Source organism: Trematomus bernacchii, unplaced genomic scaffold, assembly GCF_902827165.1.
Source record: "Trematomus bernacchii unplaced genomic scaffold, fTreBer1.1, whole genome shotgun sequence".
In the NCBI taxonomy this organism is placed as follows: Eukaryota; Metazoa; Chordata; class Actinopteri; order Perciformes; family Nototheniidae; genus Trematomus; species Trematomus bernacchii.
The window spans coordinates 17,698-43,306 of NW_022987701.1; the positions used below are offsets into that span (position 1 = coordinate 17,698).

The 25,609-nt window shown below is 40.6% G+C and overlaps 2 protein-coding genes across 2 annotated transcripts; both read right to left on the reverse strand.

The window, feature by feature from the left end:
* Positions 1-884: 884 nt before the first annotated feature.
* On the reverse strand, positions 885-19,476 carry muc3a (mucin 3A, cell surface associated). The gene is made up of 12 exons (XM_034139676.1): positions 11,994-19,476; positions 11,771-11,886; positions 11,086-11,150; positions 10,927-10,972; positions 10,800-10,849; positions 9,174-9,295; positions 8,910-8,969; positions 6,638-6,809; positions 5,699-5,860; positions 5,218-5,312; positions 4,503-4,732; positions 885-1,567 (listed from the first exon to the last, which is right to left on the reverse strand). Exons 1-12 carry the CDS (start codon positions 19,363-19,365, stop codon positions 1,523-1,525), a joined length of 8,535 nt encoding a protein of 2,844 aa, XP_033995567.1. The 5' UTR covers positions 19,366-19,476; the 3' UTR covers positions 885-1,522.
* Positions 19,477-19,478: 2 nt separating this feature from the next.
* LOC117490086 (cell surface glycoprotein 1-like) lies at positions 19,479-24,267 on the reverse strand. Its single transcript, XM_034139675.1, has 3 exons — positions 24,117-24,267; positions 19,543-20,765; positions 19,479-19,496 (listed from the first exon to the last, which is right to left on the reverse strand). The coding sequence occupies exons 1-3, from the start codon at positions 24,178-24,180 to the stop codon at positions 19,479-19,481; spliced, it is 1,305 nt and encodes a 434-aa protein (XP_033995566.1). The 5' UTR covers positions 24,181-24,267.
* Positions 24,268-25,609: the final 1,342 nt, after the last annotated feature.

The following is a 25,609-nucleotide window of genomic DNA, read 5'->3' on the forward strand; positions in this document are numbered from 1 at the left end:
TGAATGTCCTCACTACAGGTTTACAGAGTTTGAGTTTCTGCCTGTATGCAGGAATCAGGTGGACCATGGTGTGGTCAGAGTGGCCCAGTGCAGCGTGGGGGACGGCGTGATAGGCTCCCTTGATGCTGGTGTAGCAGCGATGCAAAATATTCCCCTCTCTGGACGGGCATTTAATGAACTGTCTGTATGTTGGTAGTTCATGACTGAGTGTAAAAACTATTAAGCTGGGTTTGAGCTTTGCCTGAAGTGCTTCTGTCAAAGTATGAGGACCAGATGAGAGCCGTTTAACCATTTATTTATTTCACAAGGGTTGTTGACCGTCACAGATAAAGGTGATGATTTTAAGACTAGAATGTAAACATAAAAATAGCAATCAGGAAGCGCAAAAACACTATGTCACAATAAAATCAAATATTGCCTTAGCATGGTAAGCATAAACAAAGCTATCATTAATTATAAAACATATTAACAACTTTCTCAAAGAATGCATCAAACAGTCAACTGGTGAGGAGAGCACATGTGAATCAGCATGCTGCTTCAGATACAGGAAGAAGACTGAGCCGGGCTGATTCTGGCCTTATATGGGTTCAGGTAGGCCTGGTAAGTGGAAGCTAAGCCCCGCCTGAGCCACAGCCACTGACCTGTCTTTTTTTCCTTTTTTCATTTGATTTATTCCATACCCATATAATTATGTCCTATTTATTTCTAATCATCTACTGCTACATCAATCTTCTCTTTTCATTATTTATCATCTTTATAAAGCATGTCATTCCATTTCATTCTGACACTTTTTAGGGTAACATCTGTAGAGACTACAGATTAATAATAATATAAATTAAGCTAAAATGACTCACTCTGAGAAAATGTTTCATACAGCAGTTACTTTTTATTTACATAAAGTGCATCCAAAGCAATAAGGTTAAAACTACTAACAGTGCAAATAATCAAAACACCTTCATTCCTCTATACTGCACTTCTGCCTCAGATCTCAATCATCATTAGCTGACAGATATAGGAAATGTAATAAACTAAAAACAATCAGATTATACCAAAAATGTTCCTCAATCCTGTGGATAATAAACTGCACTCATCAGTGATGTCCTGATGTCTCTTCAAAGTGCTTCTGTGCTGCGGGGTTACATTTAAAATCTCTACTTCAGGATTGAGCTCTCCATAATGCGTTCCAACACAACTGCACTACCTACGGCCTCATACATGAACACAGAAGTGAATCCATTGCTCTCTGACACACTGTCGACAAAACTGTATATAAGAAGTGTCATAAAGGTAGACAGGGTTGTTCAAAAGACTCATAAATAAAGCACTGACACTCTGTCAGTTTAAGAAAATCAATAAATAAATCAGGAAATAATAAAACAAATCTAAAATACATGTATTCATAACTAGTACAGCTGCTGCATTTAACATGCAAATAAATATAAATAATAACTGATCCATTTTAGATGTTTATCTTAGGCAGCAAACGGAGAAGTCATGACGAACAATGTTGGAAAGGGGAGACTCAGACTTCCCAGGAGGGCCTGACCTGAGGCCTGCCGATCCTCATCTGTGGAAATAATAAAAAAAGGCATGATTATTGAAATGAGAAATACACTCATTCACAAACTGTTCTTATCGAGACATTTATTTTTAAAACCCACTAAAGCAGCTTTTACAAAGATTTTGACGCTAATCAATGTTTTCTTATTTTGGATTTGTTTGGTCAAAACTGAATTGAAGAGCATACAAATAAATTAACCATTTAATTAATACCAAATACACAATTCTACAGTTCTGTAATAGAGGATTTGATTGCGATAATATGCATTTTCATTATCCTATGGTTATTTATCATAATAATCACTCATAAATGAGAAAATCGATAGTTAATTAAACCTAACTTTTTTAACGTATTTACTGTTAACAGACAATGAAATGATAATTTACCATGTATTGTTATTAGTACCGGTAACACTATTGTAATAGTTTATAGTTGCAACTTTTACATTGTTAATGATACCAAAACATTTTAGAATAAATAGATAGACCAGAGACTTATACCAAATCATTATGTATCATCATGTCTATGATAATGATACAATAATGATTAAATATGCTTTTATAGGATTTATAAAGCATTTATGTTCATAAAAAAACAAACCTGGTCTCACCAAAATACGTGAAATGAACATGACTCCTTAACACCGCATTACGTGGTGGAAACACGAAATCTGCTAAATGACGTGTCGGCACCACGGAAACAACCCCAATGTAAAGTGATCCTTTTTCGTGGTGGACACACACATTTCTGCAACGTCCCGCAGTGAGCTTAATGTTGTTTTCTACTCTATAAAACGTTTTTAAAATCTACTTTATTATGGAGGTTATTCCCTATCTTTATTCAAGAGCGTGTTCTTTCAATTTGAGAGCATCATTTATTGATTTCACGTTCAGATTTGGTATTTCTTTCAGTCAAACCCTGTCCTTGCGCTTAGATTTGCTCTGCTTCTGCTCAAACTGTACGCTTGCACTCAGATATATTGCTGCTTGCACAGATTTCCTGTTTTCCAGTTTAAAACCTTCTCCTCGCACTCAGGCTGCTTCTGTGCGCTCGTCAAATGTCTGCTCTCAGATTTCTGCTCTGCGCTTGGATTTTTTCTGTGCAAAAACCATTTCAAAATCCCTCAACCAATAGGAGGCCAGGTGAAGTGTCATCTCCTTGCTGGGGCGTTCGCTCTTTAACCAGGTTTATAAACTCCCTCCACGGCTTTATTAAATGTAGCATACTTCACTTGCTTTATTTACGACTTTTTATTTGAATGGTACTATTAGCGTTAACTTTACTTCCTGCAAATTAATTTGGTAGTCATATTTGCGGCACATCTATGATAATAACTGGCTTTCAAGTGTTGTACATTAGGCCTACGTGAACACTGTTGCTAGGCAACTGACAACAAAATGTGTTTATTTTTTTCTTAGTTATTTCATTGTTTAGGAATGGGGAAATATAATAAAAGAAAAATAAATGTTTCTTCATGTCATTTTTTTATTTAAGATCGTATGTTGCATATTTGCTTCAGAGAAATGCACAATAAATTGTGTAACATGAACTGTACCTATACTTAGTGAGGGCAACATGATCTTAAATAAAAAATTACATGAAGATTTATTATGAATTATATTTCCCAATTCCTAATCAATTAAATAACTAAGAAAAAAGAAACACATTTTGTTGTCAGTTGCCTAGCAACAGTGTTCACGTAATGTACAACACTTGAAAGCCAGTTATTATCATAGATGTGCCGCAAATATGACGACCAAATTAATTTGCAGGAAGTCAAGTTAACGTTAATAGTACCAATAAAATAAAAAGTCGTAAATAAAGCAAGTGAAGTATGCTACATTTAATAAAGCCGTGGAGGGAGTTTATAAACCTGGTTAAAGAGCGAACGCGCCAGCAAGGAGATGACACTTCACCTGGCCTCCTATTGGTTGAAGGATTTTGAAATGGTTTTTGCACAGAAAAAATCCAAGCGCAGAGCAGAAATCTGAGAGCAGACATTTGACGAGCGCACAGAAGCAGCCTGAGTGCGAGGAGAAAGTTTTAAACTGGAAAACAGGAAATCTGTGCAAGCAGCAATATATCTGAGTGCAAGCGTACAGTTTGAGCAGAAGCAGAGCAAATCTAAGCGCAAGGACAGGGTTTGACTGAAAGAAATACCAAATCTGAACGTGAAATCAATAAATGATGCTCTCAAATTGAAAGAACACGCTCTTGAATAAAGATAGGGAATAACCTCCATACTTTATAGCTTGTTGTAACTCATGGGAGGCTTATTTATTTTATTTGTATTCATAATCATTTTTTGTATTCGTCAGCATGTATTATGGTGCATTAGTTACTAGGGACGTTGTAGAAATGTGTGTGTCCACCACGAAAAAGGATCCTCATTCACTTTACATTGGGGAGGTTTCCGTGGTGCCGACACGTCATTTAGCAGATTTCGTGTCTCCACCACGTAATGCGGTGTTAAGGAGTCGTGTTCATTTCACGTATTTTGGTGAGACCAGGTTGAAAAAAACAGTGTGTGTGATCTTAACTGTAATGAAGGGCAGGTTTTCCTATAAATAAAATCATTTTTGATCCTAAATATCTTGGTTTCTTCTTTTCTAAGCTCTAACTCTTGTATTTATTTGCATTGCCTTTGGTAATCCAGAAGTAACGGAAAGTAATCAGGTTACATTACTTTTATATTTCGATACTCAGATTAGGGTTAATGATGTTTTTTACAGGTAATTAGTAGTTATGATATAATACATTGTTAAACTAACCCTCCTGACCCTGTTTGTTATCATTAACAATTTGATTTTTGTTCAAGATAAGAAGTGGAGTTTAAGAAGATCTAAGGAATCTGATGTAGGCTTTTGTTAGCACCTTTCTTAAAATACTTGAATATACTTGAGAATAATCAAACTAATCGAGTTCCTGTGTGTGCACTGACCGGCGGGCTCAATGGGAAGTCTACGCTGGAAGCCTGTGAGAATCCAGCATTCGAAAATGGAACATTGTATCGTGGTGCTGCTCGGGTTGAGGGGTAGTTGCTCGCCCCAAACCCTCTGCTGGCAGGATCCAAAGACAGTGGCGTGAGCGCAAAGGAAGGTGCAGTACGTCTAGATCCTGGATCCTCCTGGTATGATTCATCATGTGTGAATGAAGGGTTTCGGAGCCCTCCTAAAGATAGGACAACAAGGGTTTACGGGAGATTCACACACAACCACCAGTATAATTCTAGTTTGCTCCTGTATAAAAATGGTTCAATATTTTCTAGCAAACTTGGAAAAAAAAAGTAATGTTCGTAATGTTATGTAATTTTATGGTTTAGGATTCTATACCCCAAAAAGTAATTGCCACAGATTCTACGCCGGCATATTACTGCACTCTAGGATCATCTACAAAAATGCAATATGACTATCATAACCACAAAAAAATATAATTGATTTAATACATTTATATTTTGAATGTAAAAGTAGCTAAGACCACACCATCACATGTACTCCATTCAAGTCAAAAGATGCCGCTGTGCTTGACTAGTAACCGATCATTTTAAGATAACACACAAGTTGGTATTGCCTAAAATAGCCTGCAGGCTTTACTCTGGGAAAAGAAAATGCACAGTTGAAAATGTAGTGTGCCTTTACAATAAATGCCAATCTTACCGGCATTAACTGCGTCATCTGAGCTGTTGGATCTGGACCACTCAAAGTCCTCGGTCATCCACTCGTCTACCTGCTGCTTTTTAATATCTTTCTTCCTGCAAACATAGAAAATATTTTTTAAATGTTAAAACTAAATGTTAATTATGTTAGCCATGACGTTTTTTTATTTATTTTTATTTAATTACAATAAATAAAACACACTTGTATTGGCCGATACTGGCATGAACTCTTTTCAAAAACATTTGATAAGTAGGTATTATTAATAAAATCATGTTTTTATGCAATAACATTTTACAAAACTGATACTCGTTTATACTGCCTTTCACAAAGTCTGACACTTTATAATGACTTGATATTAAGAGGAGATTATCTGCATTGGACTCTTCCCACAGTGTTATTACTCTGACCGATATGTTAATATTCCTTGTTTTCAAAAATCTTTGGTGAACAGAATTTGATTGATTGTCTTCGTTAAGCTTACATCTTTTGTTTGCGTTTGTTGAGCAGCAGGAATAGAGATAACCCTCCCACACTCAACAACAGGAAACACAAGGTCACAGATATGCCTATGTAGAAACCGGTCCTCCATATCGGGAGGCTACAGTCATCGCCCAAGTACCAAGTGGAATCCTCCTTTGGGCAACTGAAAAGTAGGAACAAAGTTAAATAGTGAACAACTGTGGTAAACAAGTCAAATAAAGCAGCCAAAAAATTACTCTCCAATAACAGGTCTATCGACAAGTATTTATCAAGGAACCCTGGGAATCTTTAAAGAATAAATGGGGGAAAGATGACATACTAACCCTTTTTATGGATAAATAAGTTGGAGAAAAACTCAGACATCCCTACATGCGTGTAATTCTACGACAGGCTGTCCCATGGTAGAATCTAGTCATCACAAGGTTGCGTTGCCTTCAAGTATACCATGCTTCATGTTCTATTTTTACTCTAAATGGGTCAATAATTTACAAAATGAACATCATGTTGTGTTGAAACTAAAGATTAAGATCTTAAACTTGTCAAACATGTTAACAGAGGAAATTAGAAGTCGGGTAATTTTCTCATTGACTTCTATACAACCATACAGTATCTTCCATTGAAAATGACCTGATGTGGTAGCCAATAGAGTGAGCTTAGCATAAGTAAAGTGTTAATACAACTCAACAATTTTAAGGTATAGTTTAGTATAGCATCTCACGGTAGAGTAGTTCCTACATCTCAATTAAACCAACTTTCACGGTTTTTTGCCTTACAATTCTAGTCCCTAAATTGACAGGGCACACCAACTGAAATTGAGTGATATTGAAAATGAATGCTTACTAATAATCCTTAATATCTAAATGAAGGCTATATAAAGCGGAGGTGTTTATGATACAGAACATTTATTTACAGAACCAAACTGAGAAACCAATCTACTTACTGACAAAGCGCTCCAACGTAGCTGTACACTCTGCAGATTCCTTTATTGTAGCATTTTTTAACCTTCGTATGTAAACTGTTACATACTGTCACACACTTGATGACTCCAGTAACATTCGCAGGTTCGTAGAATTCAGCAATATCTGCATCGTTCACAATTCTTTCACATACACCTGATGAGAAAACACAGATATGAAGAATTCAGTGGATTCTACTGAACTCAGTTAGCATATTTTGTTTATGCTGTTTGTTAGCTTGTTAGATTGTAGCTGGCAGTAGCTAATGATTGCAAATCTTAGGAAAATATTTACTGGGAAGCTCTAGGTCCGGTTTAGAGCCAAAAACCGCACACTTGTTTGCAGTCGCAACTTTCTACATTACGCTTGTTAGCTTGTAGCTGGCAGTGGCTAATGCAGCGTTAGTGATTGTAAAGGTCCGGTAAGGTTAACTGTACACCTTTGCATTCTGAACTGTCAATATGCTAATTCCAACATTTTTTCTCTGTTCCAACTATGTTATTCTGCTCTGGATGTTTCAGGTTCATTATAGGTGTTGTGTCAAAGACTTTTTCCATATTGAGATATGTCAGAGTTTGCATATCGGGGAGCAATTGGCTGTTTTTAATTTGTTATATCTAGCTTGTGTATGTTTGAATCTCAGATTTTACGTAAATTCGAAGACATCTCACCCTCCAAGTAGAGGAATATGAAAACACCTCTCTCGGAACAATGCATGGATAAAGGTCAGTATATAACGGTCAGACATGTTGAGGGCTTTGTAAGTGGATATTACGATTTTAAAGCCAATGTGGTGTTTGATGGGGAGCCAGTGGAGGTCATGGAGGATTGGGGTGATGTGGTTGGAGCGTCTGGTGTAGGTGAGCATGCGGGCAGCTGAGTTTTGGACATATTTAAGTTTTTTGAGGATGTATGCAGGTGAACATGAAGAATGCTGTTGCAGTAATCAAGACGGGATGTAATGAAGGCATGGATCAGAGTTTCATCAGCGGTGGATGACAGGGAGGGCCTGATGTGGGCGATGTGCTTTAAGTGGAAGAAGGCAGTTTTTGTGAGCTGGTTAACATGAGGAAGGAAAGTGAGGGTGGGGTCGAGGATGATGCCAAGGTTACGGACGTGAGTGGAGGGGTTGACAATGGAGCCGTCAATGGTAAGTGAAAAATCCTTGGTTGAGTGGGTAAGTGATTTTGGGCCGATGATTATGAGTTCCGATTTGTCGCAGTTTAGCTTTAGAAAATTGTTTTGCATCCAATTTGTAATGTCAGTGAGGCAGGTGCTGAGCTGGGAGTGTGTGGTTGGAGAAATAGATTTTGTTGAAAGGTAGAGCTGTGTGTCATCGGCATAACCGTGGAACTGGACTTGGTGTTGACGGAGGATTTGTCCAATTGGGAGGATGTAGATTATGAACAGAAGGGGACCAAGTACAGAACCCTGAGGGACGCCATGATTGACAGGGGCTGTGGGGGATTTGGAGTTGTTGATGGAGATGAATTGATGTCCGACAGAGAGATAGGATTTAAACCAGGAGAGGGCAGTGCTAGTTATGCCAATGGAAGACTGAAGGCGGGTGATGAGGATGGAGTGGTTGATCGTGTCAAATGCGGCGGTTAGGTCAAGGAGAATGAGAATTGAGAGGGAACCAGAGTCAGCAGAGAGGAGAATGTTGTTGGTGACCTTGAGTAGGCCATATTTTGTGCTGTGGCAAGTGCGGAAACCAGATTGAAAAGGTTCATGAAGGTTATTGCAGTCCAGGTGGGTTTTGAGTTGTCCAGTGAGGTAATTTGGCTGAAGGCTTAAAAAGGATGCCTGGAAGGAGGATGGGAGGCAGGTTCCGGATAAGGATGGGTGGTGGTGAGACGGAGGTGTTTTTCTAGGTTGCTGTGTATTATTTCAATTTTGCTTCGGAGGAATGAGAGGAATGATTCACACTTTGAGGTGGTGAAGGAGTTGGAGATGTTGTCCATGAGTTTTAGGAGCTTGTTAATAGTTGAAAAAAGGGTCTTTGGGATATTGCTGCCAGATTGTATGACGGAGGAGTAGTGGAAGGAGCGTGCACTGTTTTTGTACTGCTGTTGGTGCAGTCAATAAATGTCTTTGTGGAGAGTGAGACCAGTTCATTTAGCATGTCTTTCGTGCTGGCGGCCATGCCCAATGGCAACCCCAACTTTTGTTTTGATACTTAAACAGATCAACAGATCACACTGATGACGTTGATGAATTTAATGAAAAATGCGTACAAAGTGGGGTAATACTGACCTCCCAAATCTGTTTCGGTTTCATTAACTTCAGGAGTAGTTGTGATGTTGTAAGGACAGTCTGAAAATACAGAAGACAAAACATGATATTGTACCTTATTACATAAAAGGGTTTTGTGGTATTTTGATGAATTTATAAGAAAAATACTTCAATTTAATGCTAAGAAAACTCTTGTATTTCAGTGAATAAGGTTCTGTTCTCATGTTTTCCTTAGAGTGCATAGTGTATATGATCATATTGGTAAATATGAATTTTCTGTTTTACCTGGGAAGCAGTCAACAAGCCCTCCAACAGCCGCCTCAACTGCTTTGACATCTTCCTCATATATATAGTCAAAGCTGGCGTTGTTTGGAATTGCCAAAACCACATCATGTGTGACACTAACACTGGGGAAGAGAAAATGTCATACAGCATGTCAGTACAGGTAAAGTCATTACAATGCTAATTTATTACCTACCTTTATGAATGTCCTATAATTCTATTTATTAGTTTTGTTAGTAAATACATCTGTTACATTAGCCTTAATCCAAATGTGAGGAAATATAGCTTAACCAGATACATCATAATCAGAAGAAATACAGAAGCAACAAAGCAACAAAGCAAAACTGAGGAACAACACAACATAACTGTGTGGGGGACAACAACTATGAACAAGCTAGTCATTAGTAAAAGGGCAATGTTTTATGGGGCCGCTATCGGGTGAGGGAATGGAGACAAACGGAGATGTACATTAATTATTTTTGTCAAAACAATAAATATTCACAATATAATCAAGTGCAAACATTTTACAATTCAAAAAACAGATTGTGAAGTAAACAAAGTAAATAAACATTTTCAGAAAAAGTAGGTAGTAAGTAAGTAAGTAGGATAACTATGCACCTTTCATAAAAATGAATGTTATTGTTACTCTAGTGAGGATCTGAAAAGACGAGGTCTTCATCAGACTTTTCACTCCGACATGCTGCTTTCATACTATAACTGATAGTTGTTGTTGTATGTTTAAGTTGTTGATTAGTTCCTGTCATAATTTCAAGTAGACTATATCCTCAAGTTGTTACAAGTAAGTGTTAACAGGTTTTGATTAATTTGATGAGTTTTAACATATATATTTTAAATACATTTCGGTTTCAAAAAGTATGTTTAATTTGTCTATGGCTTTCTTTTATTATTATTTATTTGTTCTATTGTTTCCACTTGGATTATTATTATTATTATTATTATTGTTATTAGTAGTAGTAGTAGTAGTAGTAGTAGTAGTAGTAGTAGTAGTAGTAGTAGTAGTAGTAGTAGTAGTAGTAGTAGTAGTAGTCGTAGTCGTAGAAGTAGTAGTAGTAGTAGTAGTAGTAGTAGTAGTAGTAGTAGTAGTAGTAGTAGTAGTAGTAGTAGTAGTAGTAGTAGTAGTAGTTGTTGAAGTAGTAGAAATACTATATTCATATTTTATTATCAAGTAGTATAATTACTGGGGTTATTATTGTAGATGTTATGTTCATCTTAATTATTGCAGTGTTTCTGTATTTGCAGGCATATTTCTATGCAAACTATATGTTACATAATTGTTGTATGTGCACAGTTTGCTTGTGCTTGACTTTTTTGCTGTGTTTTTGATATATATGCAAAGTAGGGTGACAATATCTCCTTGTTATGCTTGTGTTTTGTGTATATGTAATAACTGTAGTAATCATGTTGAGTTGAGATAAAACTGACCAAAACAATTCAGTGTGTAAATGGAAAGTTCACGTATTGGACCTAATTTAGGCAATTCAAAATGTTTTTCAATCTGTGATTGCCAACATTCAAAGTTTCCATGTGCTTATCTATATTTGTCTGTTAAATTACTTTATTTGTAAATTGTTTTGATAAAATATTTAAAGTTGTCTTTGCTGAAATTACCCATTTGTTCTTGCTGCGATACTGTAGATAACTTCAGATGGTAAACTCCTCTGAAACAAGATAGAGCAGTTGTTAACATCTTATTTCTGATTCAATACAAAGTTGAAACGAGTCTGAATAGGTTTACCTTTTTTAAAGCGTTATCTGAGAATCTGACCGCAGGGTCTCCAGGTCTGAGAAAAAAGAATTGGAGAGAAACTGTCTGTTGATTTGATTGTATGTACAATGTATAGAAAAATATGATGATAATCACTTTATTAATAAAAACAAATTGAAGGTAATTTACCTCACACTCGTTACCACCACCTCTTTAAAGTTTGCTATCTTCTTCTCAATATAATATTTTTCCATCTGAAATAATGAAACACAAAAATGAACAATGTTTCAAGAGCAGAAGTCATACTGATAATAGAGGAACACCATTGGCTTTATGGAATTATCTGATATGTTCATTTAATACTATTCTACAAGAGCTGTGTTTGTACTACTGTCTTTTAATCATCACCATTTCAATTTTATATAATCTTTACTGAGACAAAAACATAAAACCAAAGTCTTTGACATATTTTATCATCATTTAAATCTGAATTTTTGGACGAGAAAGGTTAGGACGCATAACTTTGATTGCTATTGTTCAGCATGTTGCCATGGTAAATGCTGGTGTAATGTTGTAGTTTGCCGACTGCATGTTGTGTTAATTTGTTATGAGGTTGAGTTTAACAAAATGTGTATCTAGAGCACAATAATATATTTTCAAATATGATCGCTTGTTCAGTTCATTGCTTTCGATAAAAGCAAATGTACTGTCTTATAGTCCCAAATGTTGCAACATTCTGTAAAATCCTTAAAAGATACAACATACTAGAACTTTCTAAAGATTGCATAGGGTAACAGTATCTAATACTGACTGAATGTGTTCAGTAAGTACACGGCTGTACCATACAGCTTAACTCATCACATGTTTCATTTACCTGGTCGGTAAAGTTTCCAACAAATTCTTTGTACTCGGGTGACTTTTTATCTGTATATTCTGGTTTGTATTCCTCATTGATCACCACTTTTACAACGACTGACCTGTTGAGCGTATCTGCAAAGAATTCAAACATATTGTATCTCAAGTGCATGTTAAAAATTATGCTTAGAAAGTTTAAATTGCAGCAAAAAATTATAGGGCATGAAGGAGGTTGATATTACCTGGCTCAACAGTGTCTGGTATGGTTGACTGTGTAGTTAGTAAAGTAGTTGGCGTAAGTGTTGATGTTTCCATGGCTGATGTGGTTTGGGATGGATCAGAGGTTAGTGGATCCGTAGCAGAGGTTTGCTCAGGTTGTGTTGTAACTGTATCAGTTGCAGCCGTTGATTCTGATACAAAGGTGGTACCAACAGGATCAGACGTTACTGTATCTGTAGGACCTGTGAGGTCAGGTGACATGGTTGTCTGGCCAGAATCAGAGGTTACCATGTCAGTGGGATTGGTTTGATCAGGTGCTGACGTGGTCTCTGCCGTCTCAGGTGTTATTGAATCAGTTGGACCAGTTGATTCAGATACCAGGGTGGTACCAGCATACTCAGATGTTACTGTATCCGTAGGACCTGAGATGTCAGCTGACATCGTTGTGATGCCAGAATCTGAGGTTACTGTGTCAGTAGGGATGGTTTGCTCTTGTGCTGATGTGGTCTCTGCAGTCTCAGGTGTTATAACAGGGTCAGAGGTAACTGTGTCTGTAGGACCTGTGAGGTCAGGTGATACTGTTGACTGGCCAGAATCAGAGGTTATCATGTCAGTGGGATTGGTTTGCTCAGGTGCTGACGTGGTCTCTGCTGGGTCAGGTGTTATAACAGGCTCAGAGGTAACTGTGTCTGTAGGACCTGTGAGGTCAGGTGATACTGTTGACTGGCCAGAATCAGAGGTTATCATGTCAGTGGGATTGGTTTGATCAGGTGCTGACGTGGTCTCTGCCAACTCAGGTGTTATTGAATCAGTTGGACCAGTTGATTCAGATACCAAGGTGGTACCAGCATACTCAGATGTTACTGTATCCGTAGGACCTGAGATGTCAGCTGACATCGTTGTGATGCCAGAATCTGAGGTTACTGTGTCAGTAGGGATGGTTTGCTCTTGTGCTGATGTGGTCTCTGCAGTGTCAGGTGTTATAACAGGGTCAGAAGTAACTGTGTCTGTAGGACCTGTGAGGTCAGGTGATACTGTTGACTGGCCAGAATCAGAGGTTATCATGTCAGTGGGATTGGTTTGCTCAGGTGCTGACGTGGTCTCTGCTGGGTCAGGTGTTATAACAGGCTCAGAGGTAACTGTGTCTGTAGGACCTGTGAGGTCAGGTGATACTGTTGACTGGCCAGAATCAGAGGTTATCATGTCAGTGGGATTGGTTTGATCAGGTGCTGACGTGGTCTCTGCCGTCTCAGGTGTTATTGAATCAGTTGGACCAGTTGATTCAGATACCAGGGTGGTACCAGCATACTCAGATGTTACTGTATCCGTAGGACCTGAGATGTCAGCTGACATCGTTGTGATGCCAGAATCTGAGGTTACTGTGTCAGTAGGGATGGTTTGCTCTTGTGCTGATGTGGTCTCTGCAGTCTCAGGTGTTATAACAGGGTCAGAGGTAACTGTGTCTGTAGGACCTGTGAGGTCAGGTGATACTGTTGACTGGCCAGAATCAGAGGTTATCATGTCAGTGGGATTGGTTTGCTCAGGTGCTGACGTGGTCTCTGCTGGGTCAGGTGTTATAACAGGCTCAGAGGTAACTGTGTCTGTAGGACCTGTGAGGTCAGGTGATACTGTTGACTGGCCAGAATCAGAGGTTATCATGTCAGTGGGATTGGTTTGATCAGGTGCTGACGTGGTCTCTGCCAACTCAGGTGTTATTGAATCAGTTGGACCAGTTGATTCAGATACCAAGGTGGTACCAGCATACTCAGATGTTACTGTATCCGTAGGACCTGAGATGTCAGCTGACATCGTTGTGATGCCAGAATCTGAGGTTACTGTGTCAGTAGGGATGGTTTGCTCTTGTGCTGATGTGGTCTCTGCAGTGTCAGGTGTTATAACAGGGTCAGAAGTAACTGTGTCTGTAGGACCTGTGAGGTCAGGTGATACTGTTGACTGGCCAGAATCAGAGGTTATCATGTCAGTGGGATTGGTTTGCTCAGGTGCTGACGTGGTCTCTGCTGGGTCAGGTGTTATAACAGGCTCAGAGGTAACTGTGTCTGTAGGACCTGTGAGGTCAGGTGATACTGTTGACTGGCCAGAATCAGAGGTTATCATGTCAGTGGGATTGGTTTGATCAGGTGCTGACGTGGTCTCTGCCGTCTCAGGTGTTATTGAATCAGTTGGACCAGTTGATTCAGATACCAGGGTGGTACCAGCATACTCAGATGTTACTGTATCCGTAGGACCTGAGATGTCAGCTGACATCGTTGTGATGCCAGAATCTGAGGTTACTGTGTCAGTAGGGATGGTTTGCTCTTGTGCTGATGTGGTCTCTGCAGTCTCAGGTGTTATAACAGGGTCAGAGGTAACTGTGTCTGTAGGACCTGTGAGGTCAGGTGATACTGTTGACTGGCCAGAATCAGAGGTTATCATGTCAGTGGTATTGGTTTGCTCAGGTGCTGACGTGGTCTCTGCTGGGTCAGGTGTTATAACAGGCTCAGAGGTAACTGTGTCTGTAGGACCTGTGAGGTCAGGTGATACTGTTGACTGGCCAGAATCAGAGGTTATCATGTCAGTGGGATTGGTTTGATCAGGTGCTGACGTGGTCTCTGCCAACTCAGGTGTTATTGAATCAGTTGGACCAGTTGATTCAGATACCAAGGTGGTACCAGCATACTCAGATGTTACTGTATCCGTAGGACCTGAGATGTCAGCTGACATCGTTGTGATGCCAGAATCTGAGGTTACTGTGTCAGTAGGGATGGTTTGCTCTTGTGCTGATGTGGTCTCTGCAGTGTCAGGTGTTATAACAGGGTCAGAGGTAACTGTGTCTGTAGGACCTGTGAGGTCAGGTGATACTGTTGACTGGCCAGAATCAGAGGTTATCATGTCAGTGGTATTGGTTTGCTCAGGTGCTGACGTGGTCTCTGCTGGGTCAGGTGTTATAACAGGCTCAGAGGTAACTGTGTCTGTAGGACCTGTGAGGTCAGGTGATACTGTTGACTGGCCAGAATCAGAGGTTATCATGTCAGTGGGATTGGTTTGATCAGGTGCTGACGTGGTCTCTGCCGTCTCAGGTGTTATTGAATCAGTTGGACCAGTTGATTCAGATACCAGGGTGGTACCAGCATACTCAGATGTTACTGTATCCGTAGGACCTGAGATGTCAGCTGACATCGTTGTGATGCCAGAATCTGAGGTTACTGTGTCAGTAGGGATGGTTTGCTCTTGTGCTGATGTGGTCTCTGCAGTCTCAGGTGTTATAACAGGGTCAGAGGTAACTGTGTCTGTAGGACCTGTGAGGTCAGGTGATACTGTTGACTGGCCAGAATCAGAGGTTATCATGTCAGTGGGATTGGTTTGCTCAGGTGCTGACGTGGTCTCTGCTGGGTCAGGTGTTATAACAGGGTCAGAGGTAACTGTGTCTGTAGGACCTGTGAGGTCAGGTGATACTGTTGACTGGCCAGAATCAGAGGTTATCATGTCAGTGGGATTGGTTTGATCAGGTGCTGACGTGGTCTCTGCCAACTCAGGTGTTATTGAATCAGTTGGACCAGTTGATTCAGATACCAAGGTGGTACCAGCATACTCAGATGTTACTGTATCCGTAGGACCTGAGATGTCAGCTGACATCGTTGTGATGCCAGAATCTGAGGTTACTGTGTCAGTAGGGATGGTTTGCTCTTGTGCTGATGTGGTCTCTGCAGTGTCAGGTGTTATAAGAGGGTCAGAGGTAACTGTGTCTGTAGGACCTGTGAGGTCAGGTGATACTGTTGACTGGCCAGAATCAGAGGTTATCATGTCAGTGGGATTGGTTTGCTCAGGTGCTGACGTGGTCTCTGCTGGGTCAGGTGTTATAACAGGCTCAGAGGTAACTGTGTCTGTAGGACCTGTGAGGTCAGGTGATACTGTTGACTGGCCAGAATCAGAGGTTATCATGTCAGTGGGATTGGTTTGATCAGGTGCTGACGTGGTCTCTGCCGTCTCAGGTGTTATTGAATCAGTTGGACCAGTTGATTCAGATACCAGGGTGGTACCAGCATACTCAGATGTTACTGTATCCGTAGGACCTGAGATGTCAGCTGACATCGTTGTGATGCCAGAATCTGAGGTTACTGTGTCAGTAGGGATGGTTTGCTCTTGTGCTGATGTGGTCTCTGCAGTCTCAGGTGTTATAACAGGGTCAGAGGTAACTGTGTCTGTAGGACCTGTGAGGTCAGGTGATACTGTTGACTGGCCAGAATCAGAGGTTATCATGTCAGTGGGATTGGTTTGCTCAGGTGCTGACGTGGTCTCTGCTGGGTCAGGTGTTATAACAGGGTCAGAGGTAACTGTGTCTGTAGGACCTGTGAGGTCAGGTGATACTGTTGACTGGCCAGAATCAGAGGTTATCATGTCAGTGGGATTGGTTTGATCAGGTGCTGACGTGGTCTCTGCCAACTCAGGTGTTATTGAATCAGTTGGACCAGTTGATTCAGATACCAAGGTGGTACCAGCATACTCAGATGTTACTGTATCCGTAGGACCTGAGATGTCAGCTGACATCGTTGTGATGCCAGAATCTGAGGTTACTGTGTCAGTAGGGATGGTTTGCTCTTGTGCTGATGTGGTCTCTGCAGTCTCAGGTGTTATAACAGGGTCAGAGGTAACTGTGTCTGTAGGACCTGTGAGGTCAGGTGATACTGTTGACTGGCCAGAATCAGAGGTTATCATGTCAGTGGGATTGGTTTGCTCAGGTGCTGACGTGGTCTCTGCTGGGTCAGGTGTTATAACAGGCTCAGAGGTAACTGTGTCTGTAGGACCTGTGAGGTCAGGTGATACTGTTGACTGGCCAGAATCAGAGGTTATCATGTCAGTGGGATTGGTTTGATCAGGTGCTGACGTGGTCTCTGCCAACTCAGGTGTTATTGAATCAGTTGGACCAGTTGATTCAGATACCAAGGTGGTACCAGCATACTCAGATGTTACTGTATCCGTAGGACCTGAGATGTCAGCTGACATCGTTGTGATGCCAGAATCTGAGGTTACTGTGTCAGTAGGGATGGTTTGCTCTTGTGCTGATGTGGTCTCTGCAGTGTCAGGTGTTATAACAGGGTCAGAGGTAACTGTGTCTGTAGGACCTGTGAGGTCAGGTGATACTGTTGACTGGCCAGAATCAGAGGTTATCATGTCAGTGGTATTGGTTTGCTCAGGTGCTGACGTGGTCTCTGCTGGGTCAGGTGTTATAACAGGCTCAGAGGTAACTGTGTCTGTAGGACCTGTGAGGTCAGGTGATACTGTTGACTGGCCAGAATCAGAGGTTATCATGTCAGTGGGATTGGTTTGATCAGGTGCTGACGTGGTCTCTGCCGTCTCAGGTGTTATTGAATCAGTTGGACCAGTTGATTCAGATACCAGGGTGGTACCAGCATACTCAGATGTTACTGTATCCGTAGGACCTGAGATGTCAGCTGACATCGTTGTGATGCCAGAATCTGAGGTTACTGTGTCAGTAGGGATGGTTTGCTCTTGTGCTGATGTGGTCTCTGCAGTCTCAGGTGTTATAACAGGGTCAGAGGTAACTGTGTCTGTAGGACCTGTGAGGTCAGGTGATACTGTTGACTGGCCAGAATCAGAGGTTATCATGTCAGTGGGATTGGTTTGCTCAGGTGCTGACGTGGTCTCTGCCATCGCAGGTGTTATTGAATCAGTTGGACCAGTTGAGTCAGATACCAAGGTGGTACCAGCAGGCTCAGATGTTACTGTATCCGTAGGACCTGTGATGTCAGGTGACATTGTTGTCTGGCCAGAATCAGAGGTTACTGTCTCACTGGGATTGGTTTGATCATTTGCTGACGTGGTCTCTGCTGGGTCAGATGTTACCGATTCAGTTTGACTGCTTTGTTCAGATACAAAAGTGCTACCAACAGGCTCAGAGGTGGCTTTGTCAGTTGGATTGGTTTGATCTTGTGCTGATGTGGTCTCTGCAGTTTCAGGTGTTATAAAAGGGTCTGAGGTAACTGTCTGTGTAGGACCTGTGAGGTCAGGTGACATGGTTGTCTGGCCAGAATCTGAGGTTATTGTGTCAGTGGGATTAGTTTGCTCTTGTGCTGATGTAGTCTCTGCAGTTTCAGGCGTTATAAAATCAGTCGGATCGGTTGATTCTGATACAAAGGTGGTACCAAAAGGATCAGAGGTAACTGTATCTGTAGGACCTGTAATGTCAGGTGACATGGTTGTTTGATCAGAATCAGAAGTAACTATGTCAGTGGGATTGGTTTGCTCAGGTGCTGATGTGGTCTCTGCTTGGTCAGATGTTATTGAATCGGTTTGACTGGTCGGATCAGATACCAAGGTGGTACCAACAGGCTCAGAAGTGACTGTGTCAGTAGGATTGGTTTCCTCTTGTGCTGATGTGGTCTCTGCAGTCTCAGGTGTTATAACAGGCTCAGAGGTAACTGTGTCTGTAGGACCTGTGAGGTCAGGTGACATGGTTGACAGGCCAGAATCAGAGGTTACCATGTCAGTGGGATTGGTTTGCTCAGGTGCTGACGTGGTCTCTGCTGGGTCAGGTGTTATAACAGGCTCAGAGGTAACTGTGTCTGTAGGACCTGTGAGGTCAGGTGACATGGTTGACAGGCCAGAATCAGAGGTTAACATGTCAGTGGGATTGGTTTGATCAGGTGCTGACGTGGTCTCTGCCGTCTCAGGTGTTATTGAATCAGTTGGACTAGCTGATTCAGTTACCAGGGTGGTACCAGCAGGCTCAGATGTTACTGTATCTGTAGGACCTGAGATGTCAGCTGACATCGTTGTGATGCCAGAATCTGAGGTTACTGTGTCAGTAGGGATGGTTTGCTCTTGTGCTGATGTGGTCTCTGCAGTCTCAGGTGTTATAACAGGGTCAGAGGTAACTGTGTCTGTAGGACCTGTGAGGTCAGGTGATACTGTTGACTGGCCAGAATCAGAGGTTACCATGTCAGTGGGATTGGTTTGCTCAGGTGCTGACGTGGTCTCTGCCATCGCAGGTGTTGTTGAATCAGTTGGACCAGTTGAGTCAGATACCAAGGTGGTACCAGCAGGCTCAGATGTTACTGTGTCCGTAGGACCTGTGACGTCAGGTGACATTGTTGTCTGGCCAGAATCAGAGGTTACTGTCTCACTGGGATTGGTTTGATCATTTGCTGCCGTGGTCTCTGCTGGGTCAGATGTTACCGATTCAGTTTGACTGCTTTGTTCAGATACAAAAGTGGTACCAACAGGCTCAGAAGTGACTTTGTCAGTTGGATTGGTTTGATCTTGTGCTGATGTGGTCTCTGTAGTCTCAGGTGTTATAACAGGGTCAGAGGTAACTGTCTGTGTAGGACCTGTGAGGTCAGGTGACATGGTTGACAGGCCAGAATCAGAGGTTACCATGTCAGTGGGATTGGTTTGATCAGGTGCTGACGTGGTTTCTGCCGTCTCAGGTGTTATTGAATCAGTTGGACCAGTTGATTCAGATACCAAGGTGGTACCAGCATACTCAGATGTTACTGTATCTGTAGGACCTGTGAGGTCAGGTGACATGGTTGACAGGCCAGAATCAGAGGTTACCATGTCAGTGGGATTGGTTTGATCAGGTGCTGACGTGGTTTCTGCCGTCTCAGGTGTTATTGATTCAGTTGAATCAGTTGATTCTGATACCAAGGTGGTACCAGCAGGCTCAGAGGTTACTGTGTCTGTAGGACCTGTGAGTTCAGGTGATATGGTTGTCTTGTCAGAATCTGAAGTTACTATGTCAGTGGGATTGGTTTGCTCATATGCTGATGTGGTATCTGCTGGGTCAGATGTTGTTGAATCTCTTTGACTGGTCTGATCAGATACCAAGGTAGTACCAACAGGCTCAGAAGTGACTATGTCAGTAGGATTGGTTTGCTCAGATGTTACTGATTCAGTTGGATCGGTTGATTCTGATGCCAAGGTTGTACGAGCAAGCTCAGAGGTGACTGAGTCTGTAGGACCTGTGAGGTCAGGTGACATGGTTGACTGGCCAGAATCTGATGTTACTGTGTCAGTGGGATTGGTTTGATCAGGTGGTGATGTAGTCTCTGCTGGGTCAGATGTTACTGAATCTGTTTGACTGGTTTGATCAGATACCAAGGTGATACCAACAGGCTCAGAAGTGACTTTGTCAGTAGGATTGGTTTGCTCAGGTACTGTCGTGGTCTCCGCTGGGTCAGATGTTACTGATTCAGTCTGACCGCTTGATTCCGATACCAAGGTGGTACCAGCAGGCTCAGAGGTGACTGTGTCTGTAGAACCTGTAAGGTCAGGTGACATGGTTGACTGGCCAGAATCAGAGGTTACCATGTCAGTGGGATTGGTTTGCTCAGGTGCTGACGTGGTCTCTGCCGGGTAAGATGTTACTGATTCAGTTTGACTGGTTTGTTCAGGTTGTGATGTGGTCACGGCAGGATCAGATGTTTCTGGTTCAGTCAGAGAAGTTGGTTCAGATGCAATTGTTGTCTCTTCATGTTCTGAGGTTACTGTGTCAGTGGGATTGGTTTGGTCAGGGGATGACGTGGACTCTGCTTGGTCCGATGTTACTGAATCTGTTTGACTGGTTTGTTCAGATACTAAGGTGGCACCAACAGGCTCAGAGGTGACTGTGTCAGCTGAACTTGTTTGGTCCACTGCCATTATATTCCCCCCAGTTTCAGTTGTTACTATGTCATTGGGAGAAGGTAGTTCAAGCTGTAATTTGGTCTTCACAGGCTCAGATGTTACTGATTTTGTTTGAGTAGTTGGTTCCGATATCCTTTTCACTGCAGACTTACCTATCAACAAGACACAAACATAATTTATAGCTCAGAAATCATATATGAAACATAATTAGTTGTTGCATTTATTAACATCTCGTTCCTACACGCAATGCTGTCCATTTATCTACATTTGTCATTGTTCATGAAGTATTACACATAGTGTTTCATGTATGTTCAAGCATGAAGTCATGATGGTTAGAAAATATTATTTATTCATAATTTTCTGCCAGCAATTCTACACCATCCTTTTCTTTTCCAATTAAGAAATAAGGCATGGTGGGAGAAACGAAAACTAAGAATTAGAAGGCTGGTGGTGACAGAACAATCCCAAAACACTGAGAGCTTGAAAACTCCTTCCTAAGTATGTCATTTGAAATTGATTATACCCGGATCACTTCCCAGTGATTCCGCTTTTGTATCTACATATACCGCTTCATTAATTCAAAAGTATGACACTGGTTATCATAATTTAGACAGATCTAGACTACTTAGCATTAAAACCTCTTAATATATATTTTTTCCCACAATATTACGTTTTCAACTTCTTTTTCAAAAATATGTTCTGATTTTACCCAAGACATATCAGGGATACTTATGAGTGACAGTGTAGGATCATATATAACTAAAATTAGCTTCAATGGCTACAACAATAAAATATGCTTACACAATAGCTTACACAATAACTTCTTAAAGGGTTCCTAATATGCTTTTTTGTGTTTTCCTTTCCAGTTTCTCTCCTACTTATTGATAGACTAAGGGCCATGACATCTCTAAGAGGTTGACCAATCACAACAGAGTTGGCCACCAAACCAAAAAGAGCAGACTGGGCTCTGGCTTCAGACAGAGGGTGAAAAGAGGTGCTGCAGCACAGGCAGTATGAGAAAAATAAAGAGCCTTTTGAACAGTTATAGACACAAAACGGATATATAAACCTAAAATGAGCTAAATATGTCCTGTTTAACTTACTTAAACAGTGTTAGTAGAGGGAGCTCTGTGGATTTTGTGTGGTAAATAATTAGCTAGAGGTCCATCCACAACACACCCAATAAAACACTGTAATAAGTTCCTTAGTGATTAACACTAATTCAGACTACATTACTGTGAGTTGCCAAATTAGGTAGTATTATGGCGCATTTCCACTACAGCGCAGAGCTCGCTTTAAGTGTGCCGTGCCCGGCCCGTTTTTGGTTGCGTTTCCACTTGGCGTAGTTCCGGCTAGCGGGTAGCTATTGTGTACTATTTCACAGTTTTTCTGGCCCCATGAAATCGAGGTTCTTTCCGGACCAACAACCAGGCTCAGTCGGGCTGAGTATGCTAAACTAGAGAGAGAATCGCTGGCAAGGGGTTCAGGTTCAGGTTATTTATTTGTACCCGTAGGTAGATTCTGTTTGCAGAGAAAAAGACAAGGCTTCCATCCTGACACTAAAAACAAACACAAACAACAGACACATCTCTAATAAAAGGACAAGGGGGCTACAACTACAACAAAATGAACATATTTGACCGTGATTTAATTGTAATACACGTTTCAAAATGATGCCGAAGTAACAACATACTGATACCGGTTAGTGAATGAATTAATGCTTTGACAAGTCTGCAGACAGACGGCTGGCGAAAAACCTTTTAAAATGTGTGTTGTCTGAATGGAGATCGGCTAAGCTAACGTTGTAATGCTCCGACCGTCCACACTCACAACAACGGCCTATACAGACATAAATAAACCAGCGACTGTATTCACCATGACACAGACAGTCTGTGGTTTGTACTTGTTTAACTTTTGTCTAGTTTCTGAATAGATATGAGGAGCTGTGAGCTCTGAGTGCTAACAGCTAACGGCTGATGTTGGTTTTGTGTTTCGCATTGAAGATGACGTCACGGCTCCGCCTACACTGCGTTACTATAGTTACTGCCCCAGCTACTAAACTGTAATGGAAACGCAGCATAAAGTGAGCCAGTCCTAACAAGGCCTAAGAAGGCCTAACGAGGCCTAGCCATACTGAGCGAGGCCGAGCGAGGCCCTGTAGTGGAAATGCGCCTTTAGAAGCTAAAATAACGACACACATGTTAACAAGAAAAGATTAAATAATGATTAATAATTACCATCATATAAATTAAAGAGTTATGTGAATATGCAGTAAAAAGCTACTGGTTTCATTCAAACTGTAAGGGTTTTAGGAATATTAGAACATTAACAAAAAAAGTCGATGGAACTGAAGTTCAATCTGTTCAGATGCAGGATGGTATGAAACAACTGGGTGGAGTACTAACATACTAAATTAAGCATGTTTAAAGTTAGTTTTAAAGACCACATGACATTGGCATGCAATATTCATATACTGTACAAAGCCACTACAAATATGGGGTTTACTAAACCACACCTAACTGTATAACCTAATACAGTCAACAGCAGCAAAGTAAATAGCAAACTACAACCTCACCATAAAGATAAATGAAGTCCGGAAAAAACTCAACATACTAACTTTCATGAAAGGCAGGTCTATTACAGAGCTTTTGTATTAAACTGCTTAAGTGTTGGAGCTGCTTAGAACAATTAACAGGTTACTTTGAGGCTTGAAGAAGTAGTCTAACATTATACTTTGCTATATTTTTCTTCACTATCCACTTGTGTCAACCATAAAAAACATGACTAATGTTTTATGGTTCTGTTTAAGCAACTCAAAGCACATGATCAAGATTAAAGAAATAAAGCTGTACCAAATTACATTTGTTCTATACAGGACATTTATTTTCATATTTTTATTAATAGTAACTTAATAATAATAATGTTGCCACACAGGATACAAAGACCTTCTAGATTTCACCACAGGGTGATGCAGACATGGTGATTGGATGATGTATTACATTACATTTGGCACACACCATGTTTGCAAAACAACTAAGATATAAATAAGAACTGATAAACCTGGGATTAAATGGCATTTTAGGCCATTTACAGCCATGTATGATAACATCTAGGATGACTTTGACCACAAATGTGTGCCAGCTGAGATGTTTGACGTGACAGCGGACAACTTAACTGCTCTGTCGGGAATTAAAACACTGTAATTGGGTTTCTTATCAGCTATCAAATAAAATATGAATACATGGCAATCCTGGTGAAAGGACATATTCCAATGGCTCCCATATTTTAAGTTACTTCATTTGATACAAACTAAATAGGTATTCTACCCATTGACCACATCAAACACTGAAACAACCATTAATGGGGAAATCCATTTCATATACTTCTAAATGTTACACGTGAGTGGAAATGACAAACAGGTGATGAAGTCAATAGTTGACTGAAAAAGGCCTAATTTCTTCAAAGTGTGGTATGTTATAAGTAGAAAACGTCATGAATCTTACCATCAGCAGGACAAAGGCAGATGAGTAGAGCTGATATAATCAGGAAATGTAAATAAAACGCCATGCCCAGATTTCATCCAAGGCATCGGTGTACAACAGTGATGGATGAAACAAAATGTCCAAAATCCAAAAGTTGAACAATGGAAGTGGCCACATATGTGTGTATCAAAGTGTACCAGGTACACTCTGTGGAAGTGGCTAACCTCAGTTGGTCAGCGTTTTTCAAACACATACACCCAGTGTCAAGGTGAATAAAAAACGTCACAGATAGAAGGACTGACTGAGATAAGGGGAGCGGAATTTATATTGACGATCATATAAAACCAATCGAACACGAACTTTATTGCACATGCAAAAGTTCCTAGTTTCTCTCCCCTCACATTCTTTTACACTACAGGTTGGTTAATCAGTTACTGCAGAAGATGGGGGAAAATAATTATACAAATGCAAATCATTCCCATTTATGTCACTTCTCCAATAACTTTTTAAATCTCCAGTATCTGCAGTTTCAAGTGATTCTTCTCTGGTTTGTACACTGCAAGGGACCCCTCACACATTAAACATGTAACTTCACCATGACTGCATGCATAGCTGATTTCAATCATAATTTTTTTTGAGCTTTCTGCTCAATTTGAGCATAGCAACTATAGTTCAGTTTAGAGAAAAGGATTACTTTTAAACAACAAAATGTAATGTAAATTATAAGAAAAACAAATACAGTATTGACCAGTGGCGAGCCGTCAGGGCCCTCTAGGCCCTCTCTGAGGGCCTAAGATATTCTACAAAATAATATTTGAAAACATAAAAAAAAATTGATTTAATTGTATTTAAAATATATCCACATGTCTACCGTACTTTTATAATTTTCGAATCATAAATCTAATCGATAGATAGATTAAATCTAATCGATAGATTTATGATCGATACATTTATGATTAGCATAAGTTCGTTCATGATGGCTCACGTCAGTGATAGTGATGACATCGTTGCAAAATTATTAACCGAGTCATTTTCAAGATTGAGTTACAAAGATACATTGGAGTGGCAAAGGATCAGCTGCATCAAGTGCTTCATCCAAAAGGACAGGAGGATGGACTTTGTGTTTTAGTGATATGATCATCAAAGGTAGGCCTAAGTCATTTTCTATGTGGGCCGCCGTCCCGACTTCATTCATTTCTAATTGTTACTTGGCTGTGGGTGCCCTGTCATGATAGGTCTTTATATAAATGGTGTTGTTTTGTGTGGTAGAGGGTCGCTGTCATTGATGCGTTTTGCACCCCGGGCCGTTGTTTTGATATTCCGCTGAAGTATACGTTGTGACGTAATAACTCTTCTTTTTTTTCGAGGGAAGGGGGTGGGGTTAGAGGGCCTAGGTATAAAAGTCACAGCTCGCTTTACATGCAGGTATGTCATTTAATCATATAATCAACTGTCTTTTTGATACATTCAGTGTATCCTGGTTAAAATATGTAATGACACTATTACAGTACATT